At 43.5% G+C, this 13001-nt stretch overlaps 1 protein-coding gene across 3 annotated transcripts in view; it reads left to right on the top strand.

The window, feature by feature from the left end:
* LOC119493566 (collagen alpha-1(I) chain-like) overlaps positions 1-13001 on the top strand; it is an 83809-nt gene that overhangs the window by 30281 nt on the left and 40527 nt on the right. For all 3 annotated transcript variants that reach the window (XM_037778996.1, XM_037778997.1, XM_037778998.1), the window contains exons 7-14: positions 5324-5368; positions 5878-5997; positions 9567-9605; positions 9689-9742; positions 9922-9975; positions 10066-10173; positions 10280-10333; positions 12521-12574. In XM_037778996.1, coding sequence (XP_037634924.1) covers positions 5324-5368; positions 5878-5997; positions 9567-9605; positions 9689-9742; positions 9922-9975; positions 10066-10173; positions 10280-10333; positions 12521-12574 — 528 coding nt within the window. The remainder of the gene's footprint in view (positions 1-5323; positions 5369-5877; positions 5998-9566; positions 9606-9688; positions 9743-9921; positions 9976-10065; positions 10174-10279; positions 10334-12520; positions 12575-13001) is intronic.

Below are 13001 nucleotides of genomic sequence, written 5' to 3'. Positions count from 1 at the left end.
TGTAATCATAAGCGGGAGCTTTGGAAACGATGTACGTTTTCGAAATTTTTAACTGACCACAGCAGAATGACAGTCAAGATAGGCCCCCTTTTCATTTATTACCAATAACTGAAATAAATCACCTCTCTGTGAGGGAAGGAGCCAGAGCTTGTGCGGGAGGTGTAGCGCTATCAGTTGGATCTGGTAGAGCTTACCTCTACGCACAGCCTCGGTTCTGGAACCGTACTCCTGGATAGGGGTTGGACTTTATTCTTCTCTGGAGTTGCCCATGGTGTGAAGCGCTGGGCGGGTGTGGGGATACTCATAAATCCCCGGCTGAGTGCTGCTACGTTGGAGTTTACCCCGGTGGACGAGAGGGTTGCCTCCCTACGCCTTCGGGTTATGGGGGGGGAAAACTCTGACTGTCGTTTGTGCGTATGCATCGAACAGCAGTTCGGAGTATTCGGCTTTCTTGGAGACCCTGAATGGAGTCCTGTATGGGGCTCCAGTAGGGGACTCCATAGTTCTGCTGGGAGACTTCAACGCGCACATGGTTAATGATGGAGGCACCTGGAGTGGCGTGATTGGGAGGAATGGCCTCCCTGATCTAAACCTGAGTGGTCGTTTGTTATTGGACTTCTGTGCTAGTCATGGACTGTCCATAACGAACACCATGTTTGAACATAAGGATGCTCATAAGTGTACATGGTACCAGAGCACCCTAGGCCGAAGGTCGATGATCGAATTTGTAATCATATCGTCTGATCTGAGGCCGCATGTTTTGGACACTCGGGTGAAGAGAGGGGCGGAGCTGTCAACTGATCACCATCTTGTGGTGAGTTGGGTCAGAGGGTGGGGGAAGACTCTGGACAGACCTGGTAAGCCCAAACGGGTAGTGCGGGTGAACTGGGAACGTCTGGAGGAGGCCCCCGTCCGAGAGATCTTCAACTCACACATCCGGCGGAGCTTTCCTGGCATCCCTGTGGAGGTTGGAGGCATTGGACCCGAGAGGGCGATGTTCAAAGCTTCCATTGCTGAAGCTGCGGCGGTGAGCTGTGGTCTAAAGATCTTGGGTGCCTCAAGGGGCAGCAACCCTTGGTCAGGGAAGCCGTCCGACTGAAGAAGGAGGCCTTCCGGGATATGTTATCTCGGAGGACTCCAGAGGCAGTTGCAAGGTATCGACCGGCCCGAAGGGCAGAAGCCACTGCCGTGAAGGAGGCAAAGCAGCGGGTGTGGGAGGAGTTCGGAGCAGCCATGGAGAAGGACTTTCGGTCGGCACCAAGGTGCTTCTGGAAAACCGTCCGGCACCACAGGAGAGGGAAATGGGGAACCATCCAAGCTGTGTACAGTAAGGATAGGACACTGTTGACCTCAACTGAGGAGGTAATCGGGCGATGGAAGGAGCACTTTGAGGAACTCCTGAATCCGACCAATATGCCCTCTATTGTAGAGGCAGAGCTGGAAGCTGATGGGGGACCATCATCAATTTCCCTGGTGGAAATCACTGAGGTAGTCAAACAACTCCACAGTGGCAAAGCCCTGGGGATTGATGAGATCTGTCCAGAAATGCTGAAGGCTTTGGGTGTGGAGGGGCTGTCTTGGATGACACGTCTCTTCAACATTGTGTGGAAGTTGGTGACAGTGCCTAAGGAGTGGCAGACCGGGTTGGTGGTTCCCCTGTTCGAAAAGGGGGACCAGAGAGTGTGTGCCAATTATAGGGGTATCACACTAATCAGCCTCCCTGGTAAAGTCTATTCCAAGGTGCTGGAAAGGAGGGTTCGGCCGATAGTCGAAACATTGATCGAAGAGGAACAATACAGATTCCGTCCTGGCCGTGGAACAACGGACCAGCTCTTCGCTCTCGCAAGGATCCTGGAGGGGGCCTGGGAGTATGCCTATCCAGTCTACATGTGTTTTGTGGACTTGGAGAAGGCGTGTGGGGTGTGCTGCGGGAGTATGGAGTGAGGGGGGCACTTCTTAGGGCCATCCAATCTCTGTACGCCCAAAGCGAGAGCTGTGTTCGGGTTTTCGGCAGTAAGTCGGATTCGTTTCCGATGGGGTGTGGCCTCCGCCAGGGCTGCGCTTTGTCACCAATCCTGTACGTGATATTCATGGACGGGATATCGAGGCATAGTCGAGGGGAGAAGGGTTTGCAGTTTGGTGTGCTGAGGATCTCATCGCTGCTTTTTGCAGGTGATGTGGTCCTGTTGGCATCATCGGTCTGTGACCTCCAGCACTCACTGGATTGGTTCGCAGCCGAGTGTGAAGCTGCTGGGATGAGGATCAGCACCTCTAAATCTGAGGCCATGGTTCTCAGTAGGAAACCGGTGGATTGCCTACTCGGGTAGGGAATGAGTCCTTACCCCAAGTGAAGGAGTTCAAGTACCTTGGGTCTTGTTCGCGAGTGAGGGGACTATGGAACGTGACATTGGCCGGAGAATCGGAGCAGCGGGGGCGGTATTGCATTTGCTTTACCACACCGTTGTGACGAAAAGAGAGCTGAGCAGGAAGGCAAAGCTCTCGATCTACCGGTCAATCTTCGTTCCTAATCTCACCTATGGTCATGAGGGCTGGGTCATGACCGAAAGAACTAGATCGCGGGTACAAGCGGCCAAAATGGGTTTTCTCAGGAGGGTCTCCCTTAGAGATAGGGTGAGAAGCTCAGTCATCCGTGAGGGACTCGGAGTAGAGTCACTGCTCCTTTGCGTTGAAAGGAGCCAGCTGAGGTGTTTCGGGCATCTGGTAAGGATGCCCCCTGGGCGCCCCCCTAGGGAGGTGTTCCAGACACAACCAGCTAGGAGGAGGCCACGGGGAAGACCCAGGACTAGGTGGAGAGGTTATATCTCCACACTGGCCTGGGAACGCCTCGGGATCCCCCAGTCAGAGCTGGTTGATGTGGCCCGGGAAAGGGAAGTTTGGGGTCTCCTGCTGGAGCTGTTGCCCCCGCAACCCGACCCCGGATAAGCGGTTGAAGATGAGTGAGTGATGAGTACTGTAATAAATATTATCATTGGTCAATCATCAATGAACAGGTCCCAAGTTAAAGAACCATCTTTTTGATCCTCCTGACATACTCCATGTTTCCATGATTTTACACTTGAACTTCCTATGAACATGTGAAGTCAGGCTTATCAGTTCTCGAACAGAGCTTATTCCGTTAATTTAATTGAATTTAGATGATATTGAAATACAAAATAAAAACATTTTGGGAAATATGCTTATTCTTTTCAAGAGTGACATGACATGATGGATATCAACTCATGTGTTAAGTTCAGAGCAGCAGTCAGGACATGGTTAGCCTCGATTAGCATAAAAGACGGGAACCAAGGGGAAACAGCTAGCCTGGCTCTGTTAACACGTTGTATCTCATTTGTTAAATGTGCAGTCAAACAGAAATGTAAAAACAACAATTTCGGTTTTCTTGTGAGTTATGTGCTGTAACTATTTCTTTAAGAACAACAGATCTGCTGTGCACTTCAGTGCAATCTTTCCCGCTGTGGTGTGATTTGCCAAATACAGCCGTGAGCTCAGGTCAGGTTACAATACATCAGACCGGCACATACGGGTACTTCGCAAAAAGTCAAGGCCGCGCCCCCTTTTGGGGGAAAGAAAACTGAAGATCCCATAGACTTCAGTGCAATTTGACGCAGCCTTGCATTGTAATTTTTTAACAATTTCATATGCATTCATCTCTTGTTATACAAACATTGTTTTATACACATGTCTAATAATTATTTTGTGACCTTGCCTGAACCTGAGCGTTCATGATACCTTGATAAATTAAGGTTGATCACCGCCTTGTCCCTTCAGTCTTCCCCTGTCCAACACAGTGGACGGATTTTGCTTATCCAGACATCTCTACATATCTGATTGCATCATGTTAGACTAAATGTTGTCTGTAAATAACCAGCCTGTTAATAGCCAACTGTTTGATCTATAGGCTGAGATTTAGTTGGAGACGACAGTCTGATGCTGCTATAACGTTAATGTATGACTTTATTACTGCAGCAGCCTCACACTCAAGCTAACGTTAGCTAGCCATGTTAGTCACTGTCACCAGCATCATTTAGCCATTTAGCACACTGACAGTGAATATTCACGTATCGTATGTGCGTCAAATCTCAGTGTGAAAGCCTCGGTTAACCCGCTACACAACAGCTTTTCATCATTTTCTTTCCTGTGATGGCGAGTTTCTTTCCCCCATACCGGAGCGCAGCCTCGGTGATGAGACGCTGGTCTGGTCTATAGCTTAGAGCCATAAAGCCCCTCTATTATTTCTTCTTTAGGACATGGCAGGGGAACTAATTGGTGTTCAGCGCTTTTGGATTTATTGCTGGTGCAACCAGCTACACAGCAACTCTTCTTCGGCATAGCGTTATTAATTTAAACCGGTTTGTTTAAAGATGAAGTTTGGGGACATGTTTCAACTTCCTCTGGTTATGCTGTTACCGTCTACGAGGGACACGGGATTGTTTTCCCCCAAAAGGGGGCGTGGTCATGCGAGCCTACTCTGGATGACATATTGCCAGTCTGATATACAGGCCTGATGGTATCAAACCTGGCAACCTCACTGATTTAGGGAAGGTGCACACAGTCAAGGTGTTTGCCAAAAAATAGTTCCAGCACGTAATCTAATCTACAAATGGTTGTTTTTTTGCAGGTGCAATGTGTTAATCAGTGTGCTTTGGCCAAAGGTGTTGTAGGCTTCTGTTTTAGCTGTTCCTGCTTACAGTGTTTGTCAAGCTAGGCTAACCACACCACTTCCCCTGCTCCACACTGCACTGGTTTAGGATTGATATGGATTTTCTCATCTCACATATAGCATATATCTGGCTGAACTATTTCTGTAAACTTTTCAACCTCTTTAAGAACTCTGGAGGGGCTGCAAACCTCACTTTGGGATCCACTCCTTAAGGAAACCTCCAAGTTCACTTTGGGAAACCTCTAGCACAGATATAGCTTTTGTCACTGGTGGTACCAAAATATCAGCAGCAGTACAAACTGTTTCTTTTTTCAATAGAGCAATGTTCCCAGAGTGGCTTATGTAACTCCCCAAACTGCCTCTCTTTGATGGGCCTATATTTCGGTTGTAAGTGGAGGTTATGGTTATTCTGTGCAAACAGTGTGGTTGCATCAGCCCACGTGAAATTGACTCATACTGGTTGTTATTCAGCTTTTAAAATTGCAGGGTAGAGAGATTGCTGTCAAAACATATTGTATTAATACAGTCCTGGAGAGACCACAGTGACTTTTTTGTAAGCTCATCACACCGTAGTTGATGGAAGACAAGCAGGCCAATAAGATGTATATGGAAAAATAGCTCAATGCCTTTTTGTTGTTACAGGGATGTGCTGGGAGAGAAGGCTATATTGGATTCAAAGGTGACAAGGTAAGATGTGCATGGGCCAAGTATGCAATTAAGTAATCATAATGAAAAATGTTATCAGATGAGAAGACATGCACCCTGTTCCAAGTAGCATGTTTATGGAAATATAACAGGATACGATATATCAGGCTTATGGAGCCAAACTCAATACTTGTTAAAGGGGCTATATGTAAGAATCAGTAACAGTGACACCTGTGTCCGTTATGACAGTTAGCGTTCTGTTGCTCACGCCTGTGCTCGCACTTCGTCGGTCAAACCCGACATACTCCATGTTTCCATGTTTTTGCACTTGAGCTACAAGAACAACAGCCCATTTGAATCATAGCAAACATAATGTGTGAGAGGGTGATTGGTTTTCATCTGGCTTAACCAAGGACCTCTGCTTTTTATAAACAGTTAGTATAAGTAACTTTTTTTTTTAACTTTGAAAGATATGTTATCTTTTATCCTTTTTTCCATTCATGAAGTGTGTGTTTTACTTACTGGGATTCCTTTTATTTGTTCTCCTCTAGGGCTCTCAAGGTATTCCAGGCCTGGATGGGAGGAGAGGCGATCCAGGGCCTCCAGGTCCTCCAGGACTTCCCACTCTCTACCTATGGAAGAACTCTGAGGAGGACTGGGCTGCTTTTAGGGTAAGTCTGAATACAAACACCAACGCTGCAATCCAGCTGGAACTGAACTGAACTCTTGAAGATTTGGACCACGCTGTACAGAGTGCTCGTCAACGTCCTTTTTAGTCCATTTGTCCTCTTGAGGTTGTCTCCAACCAACATCCTCAATGTCCTCACCACACTTTGTCTATTCCTGACTGCTAATGTCACCCTGTCTTAATACCACAATATCCCCAAGCAGCTCTCTATGATTGAAAAAATGGGTTTAGTTAATATATATAACTCTCAGAGTGTTTAAATTGATGCAGTTCATGAACACATATAAACCAGCATGATGATGCAGTCTATACACACAGGTTTGAAGCTCCCACTAACGTTTTCATAAAGAGCTTTATGTCCTGAAGTCAGCCTCAATGATAAGACATTGTCAATAAAAAAATGACATCAACTCTTGAAAGTGAACAGATGATCTAGCTGTTTGTGTACTTGTATATCAATACCCGTATAGTATTGGTGAAAAACTTTTGTCATCAAAATGTTAAGTTTTAGCTACTAAGAAGAAAATAATGAGCTTAATTTTTACACTTCCATCAATCATTATCATCCATGAGCCCCATGTTCAACTGGTGTTTAATAATACTTGTATATAATGTACTGTCCACGTGGCATCAGCCACCATTTTTTTTTTTTTTTAATTTATCCTCTAATTTGTTTGAATTCAGATAATTGGTCATTTCATCTCCATTGGTTACAATAACATTGTATTCAGCAGAGTAATTGTGATAAAAACACAAGAAGTAAGGCAATCAGACAAAACAGATGTGTATCCAGACTTGACGTTTTATAAAACTCAATATGTCCAGACAGTAGTAAATGAGACAGGTAATCTGAAAAAAATCATGTTCCTCTGTGTCCTCCGTTGTCCTCCGGTGCTCCTAACGACATCTGCAAGATTTCACAGACCGGGGGAAAACAAGCAGTCAGAGCTGATCTGGAGTCTGCCGTCGAGCTGCTGTCTATGAGAGCCGGCTGTCAATCACTCGCGAACTCCGACCAAACGGTCAAACTAGGCAGCGCTGATTAAATATGAATCAATATTCTGTTACTGTAATGCCTATTTCTCTCCTCAAATGTTCTCAGAATCATCTTGTAGTGCACGGTTTAGCTGTAAAATGAGAAAGTTTGTGACCCGGAAGCCATGTTGAGATCTGCTGAGGAAATACCAAGCACCGCCCACCAGCCGGAGCACAGCCAATAGGAAAACTCTCTCTCTGAAATGATCTGTGATTGGCCAAAGTCTTCCGTGACTGGCTAGATTTTTTAAAGCCTGAAAACAGAGCCATGGGGAGGTGCAGAAGTCTAGTTTTCTTTCAGAAAACTTGAATTACAATATGCTGAAAGGTTTTTGCCCAATGATGGATTTTGTCAACCTCACAGCGGACACAAATCCTGACGCACCTCCTCTGATCCCAGATCCCAGGTTGAGCACCACTGTTCTAAACCACTTTATTTAGATGTTAAACTTCAGGAAGCACCCAAAATATTGGTATTTAGGTACGGTTGGATCAGTGTTTTGGTATGCGTAACACTAAAACTACAAAAATAAGACCCAAGATTGTAATGAACTAGATTATCCTTTATATTTGTGAAAATATGAAGATGTGAGGATCAAATCAGAGTTACAGTGTTCATGTAGTGATTTTATATAGTCACATGGAGGGCATCTATTTCAAACAGGGCTGAGTGTGTATTTAGATGGCCACAGCTCTCTGTGCTCTCACAGACTGTAATGAGAGCTGAAGTATCTGCCAAGCATTATAGCTGGAGCCCATCCAGATCTCATGCCAGGGTCAGGCCCTGTGCTTTGCTTTTTGACCAGCTATACGAGGAGGGTCGAGCTGCCTGTGAAAGGCCTCAGTGTTGCCGCTTTCTCAGAGTACACTGGAGGCTCTGACTGACACAGCAAGACTTAAGGGAGGTCCAGGCCTCTCTGCCAGTCTGACAGGGTTGGCCAGCCTCAACTCATACCCCCGCTGCAGCACCGCTGCCAAGACAAATATGACCTGGAGCAGCAGAGCTGGGTGGTGTAATAAACCAGAAGGACTCCTGTGTGCTGGAGTTCTCTCGACTCTCGGAGTTCAGCTCGGTGCTGTATCGGTTAACAACCATCAGAGCACTACAAGATGCACCGCATGGAGCTCTCAACACTTTGTCACCCGCTCATGTCTTTTGGCTCCATCTGCAATCTCAAGTGTTCCAAGACATGAAGTGTGAGAGCCAAGTCAACCAACTGTGTTCAAGTAGCTGTGTGCTCACTCTCAGCTGTCCTACTTGAATGGATGTTTATTCAGTGCCTTTATACTCTGCTGTGTTCTGTACTGTTTGGCTTATGTAGGAACCTAAAGTTGCAACAGGCATTATTAGTTTTATCCATCTTGTCAGTTCAAATCTAATAACAGAAAAAAGAGCATCTTATTCTGCAGTGGAGACAATGGTTGCATCATAATTGCCCAAAGTAAATTCAAGTTAGGTTACCATCCCCGCTCACGGAGTACTTACTTACGGAATCTACCTCGCTGTCCGCCGTTGTGATTTCCTCGCTATCTCGGCGGGAGCAAAGTACGCTACATGTTCTGTTGTTGGCTGCAAGAACCAAGAGAAAAGTTTTCATGTACATCCATCATCTGAGGATGTGAAGACCCAGTGGATTAACTTTATTTTTTTGATTTTTTACTGAAAAGTCCCCATAACATCTGGGAAACTCTTTCTTAGCGAGGTCTACAGCAGGTTTCACTTCAAAACTGACCAAAATATCTGGATTTCATTTTAACTGTGACATTGACTAGATTTTTACTACCTTTAATTATTAACTTAACACATTTATTGTTTTAATAGATCACTACTAGGGCTGATAACGCGTTAACGCAAATTCATTTTAAAGCTATAGTGAAGATACTGGCATCATATTAAACTAGGAAAACCTAAGGAATCCATCGGTACCAACCATGTCATACTAGCTTGATGCGAAGAAGGCTAAATAACACTCCAAACCTACGCTAAATTTCAGCGAGGAAAAACTGGCATGGCCATTTTCAAAGGGGTACCCTGACCTTTGACCTCCAGACATGTGAATGAAAATGTGTTCTATGGGTACCCACGAGTCTCCCCTTTACAGACATGCCCACTTTATGATAATCACATGCAGTTTGGGGCAAGTCATAGTCAAGTCAGCACACTGACACACTGACAGCTGTTGTTGCCTGTTGGGCTGCAGTTTGTCATGTTATGATTTGAGCATATTTTTTATGCTAAATGCAGTACCTGTGAGGGTTTCTGGACAATATCTGTCATTGTTTTGTGTTGTTAATTGATTTCCAATAATAAATATATACATACATTTGCATAAAGCAGCATATTTGCCCACTCCCATGTTGATAAGAGTATTAAATACTTGACAAATCTCCCTTTAAGGTACATTTTTAACAGAAAAAAATGTGTGATTCATTTTGCAATTAATCATGATGAAATATTTTAATCGATTGACAGTCCTAATCATTTTCAATTCTGATTGTCATTGCTTATTTTTCCAGAGATCAGCCTTCTATCAAATGCTCAGAGCTGGCTGGCCGGTGAGTAGCTCAGCTCTTAGATTGATAGATCTGAGATACTCAATCAGAGTAAGTCACTGATTTCTATTTGCCTTGCTCCTAAGGTGAACCCCGGCCCACCTGGACCCATGGGTGAAATGGGCAAAGCTGGCCCTCCAGTGAGTTCAGCATCCTTAATGTTTACATAAGTAAATTTGCATGATGAAGTTATACTTGATTTTATTCCTTTACCTTTTTTGCCTATCCTCTTTTTCTGTCCCAGTTTTAACCGTGTTTTTTCTTGTCACAGATGTCAAAATTAAACATAAACAATTATTAAAATGTATTCATTATCAAGGGTATTCCTGGAGATCCAGGGCACAGAGGAATGCCAGGACAGAGAGGAGACATGGTAAATATTGAAACTAAAAATCCTATCTCTAACATCAGTCACTGCGTTGTCCCTTGAACTTAACATCCTGTGATTGTATATGTGTGCTAGGGTTACCCTGGGCCAAAGGGTGTCCCCGGCAAGACAGGGAGGGGGGGCAGGAATGGCAGTCAAGGAGTAGATGGACGTTGTGGACCACCAGGGCTACCTGGGCTGCAGGTGAGGACTACCAGTACTCACATTTAGAGAATTCAATTCACTCCGTGTTTTGCCAGTGTTCAGTCTGTATCATTTGGTAACATTTGCAGTTGTTTTTTCCCATCAGGGTCCCAGAGGTTTTAAAGGAGAAGAGGCTTCACCAGGGGAGAAAGGTGATGAGGTGAGTGTTTGAGCTTGGGGACTAAATGCTGGTTCCTGGTAAAGTGTTGGCTGTGGTCCCCCAATCTAATCTAAGTAGTCTATATAGGCTATAAGCTAGGAAGGTCGGTGGTTCGATCCCCGGCTTCTCCAGACATGTTTAACTTTCCTTTGGCAAGATACTGAACCCCAAATTGTTTCCGAAGGCTGAGCCATTGGTGTGTGAATGAGTATTTAGATTAGATCCTGATGGGCAGGTTAGCTCTTTGCCTCTGCCATCAGTGTATAATGATAATTTATTTTATGAATGTGTGTGTGTATGGGTGAATGCTGACATGTAGTGTAAAGTGCTTTGAGTGGTCGGACAACTAGAAAAGTGCTATATACATAAAAAATAAGTCCATTTACCATTCACAAACTTTTTTTGTCATGCACCCTTTAGATGCGGAAAAAAATAACATGCTCTATCCCATCTACCTGTATACCAATTTCCATTTTGTAAACCATTATGAATATTGGGAATATTGTTTCTAGTCGTTTTCTTTTACGTTAGTTATTGTCATGCAAATAAGAAATCCGGGAGCAAGATAGGCTTCATCACATCTTCTTTTTATTATTATGATTATTTTATTTTTGAATAGGTAATTTATGACTTTATTAGACAGCCAACAGTAGAATGATGACAGGGAATGAGGGGAGAGAAATCAGATCTTCTTGAATTTGGTTTTGACTGATGTGTTTGCTTGATGACAATCACCTGTCCGTATTGTACATGTGTTTTAGTTGTATGACAAGTCAGGTGGCCATATGAAAATTGAGAGCAACAGAGACAGGTTTCCCCTGTTCATATTGGCCATGAAAAGATCCCCTCCTATTGTGATATGTGTAAGTGACAAAAATCCACTTTCCTCGTCTCTGTACAAAGATGCATTCCAAAGTTTCTCTCTATCTGTGAGGTTTCAGCAGTCTGTGGCCGCTGTTTGTGACGTTTGACAAAAGTCAATGTTGACTTGTTTTAATTTACATCCGTAACTTAAATAACGTAACAAACATACTTATTTTAAGCCAAACCGTGTTTTACCAAACCTAACCTAAGTCGTTTTTTTTGTTTCAATTTACAACTTTAATCCCATATTTAAAACTGTGACCGTAATCTGGGAGAAAATACCTCTCCCTTGACACTTAATTAAGAATGTAATTTAGTTGTCTGGGAACTAGGGCTGTCAATTGATTAAAATGTTTCATCGCAATTAATCGCATAATTGTCCATAGTTAATCATGATTAATCCCAAATTAATCACACATTTTTTATCTGTTCAAAATTTACGTTAAAAGAAGATTTGTCATGTATTTTATACTCTTATCAACATGGGAATAGGAAAATATGCTGCTTTATGCAAATGTATGTATATATTTATTATTGGAAATCAATTAACAACACAAAACAATGACAGATATTGTCCAGAAACCCTCACAAGTACTGCATTTAGTATAAAAAATATGTTCGTATCATAACATGGCAAACTGCAGCCCAACAGGCAACAACAGCTGTCAGTGTGTCAGTGTGCTGACTTGACTATGACTTGCCCCAAACTGCATGTGATTATCATAAAGTGGGCATGTCTGTAAAGGGGAGACTCGTGGGTACCCATAGAACCCATTTACCAAGGGACCCCTTTGAAAATGGCCACAACAGCTTTTCCTCACCAAAATTTAGTGTAGGTTTGGAGCGTTATTTAACCTTCTTCCCGACAAGCTAGTATGACATGGTTGGTACCGATGGATTCTTTATGTTTTTAGTTTCATATGATGCCAGTATCTTCACTCTAGCTTTAATGAGTCAGCCGGATACAATCTAAAAATCACATGTTGCGTTAATGCGTTAAAGAAATGAGTGGTGTTAAATCAAATTTGCGTTAATATCGCGTTTGACAGCTCTAATGGAAACATCATTTTATAGGAGACAATGTTGAGTATAGAGTGGTCTATATTGTAAATAATTAATAATTTCAGACACCGGTGTACTACTTTAAATGCATTGATACTAGGTCAGAGGTCAAGGTCACTCAGCACCTCCGCAGCTCATTCTGTTTGCTCTAGATATCACTATTACAGAGCTTACATTAGCTCTGAGGTTATACGAGTCGGTTTGTAGCCAACATTTGCATCAAGGCATGAAGTTGTGTTTTCTGTGTGTCCTGGACTGCAGGGTTTCACTGGTGAGCCTGGACCAGGTGGAGACACGGGGAGAGCTGGGGAGAAGGTCAGTATAAAGAAATAGATTTTAATGAATATCAGCCTCCTCTGCTGTGATCCTCTGTTCCTTTAGATGCTCTGCAGGTGCCATAGAGGTTTGACTATATCTCCATCTAGTGGCTGGAAATAGCCTTTGAACCTCAACCAAAGCTGTAGTGTTTGAAACTATTACTGCCGATGCTACTGCTATTACCACAATTACTTCTACTACTTTACAGCTGTGTGCATATCATATTCTTTTACAGGGTAGCATTTATTTAATGTTTCAATGCTTTTTATTCAACATAAATGCAATCAAGTGGAATACGTTAATCATTAAATATCCTTGAGTAACATCATCCTGGTGCATATGTCTATTCAATTTTAACTTAACTTCATAGGAAATAAGTCATTTAAAACGACAAAAATATGGTTTTACCGTTTCAGCATATATT

This window comes from Sebastes umbrosus, chromosome 8 (assembly GCF_015220745.1).
Source record: "Sebastes umbrosus isolate fSebUmb1 chromosome 8, fSebUmb1.pri, whole genome shotgun sequence".
NCBI lineage: Eukaryota > Metazoa > Chordata > Actinopteri > Perciformes > Sebastidae > Sebastes > Sebastes umbrosus.
The sequence above is the reverse complement of the archived record's forward strand: the minus strand, read 5'-3'. Positions and strand labels throughout refer to the sequence as shown.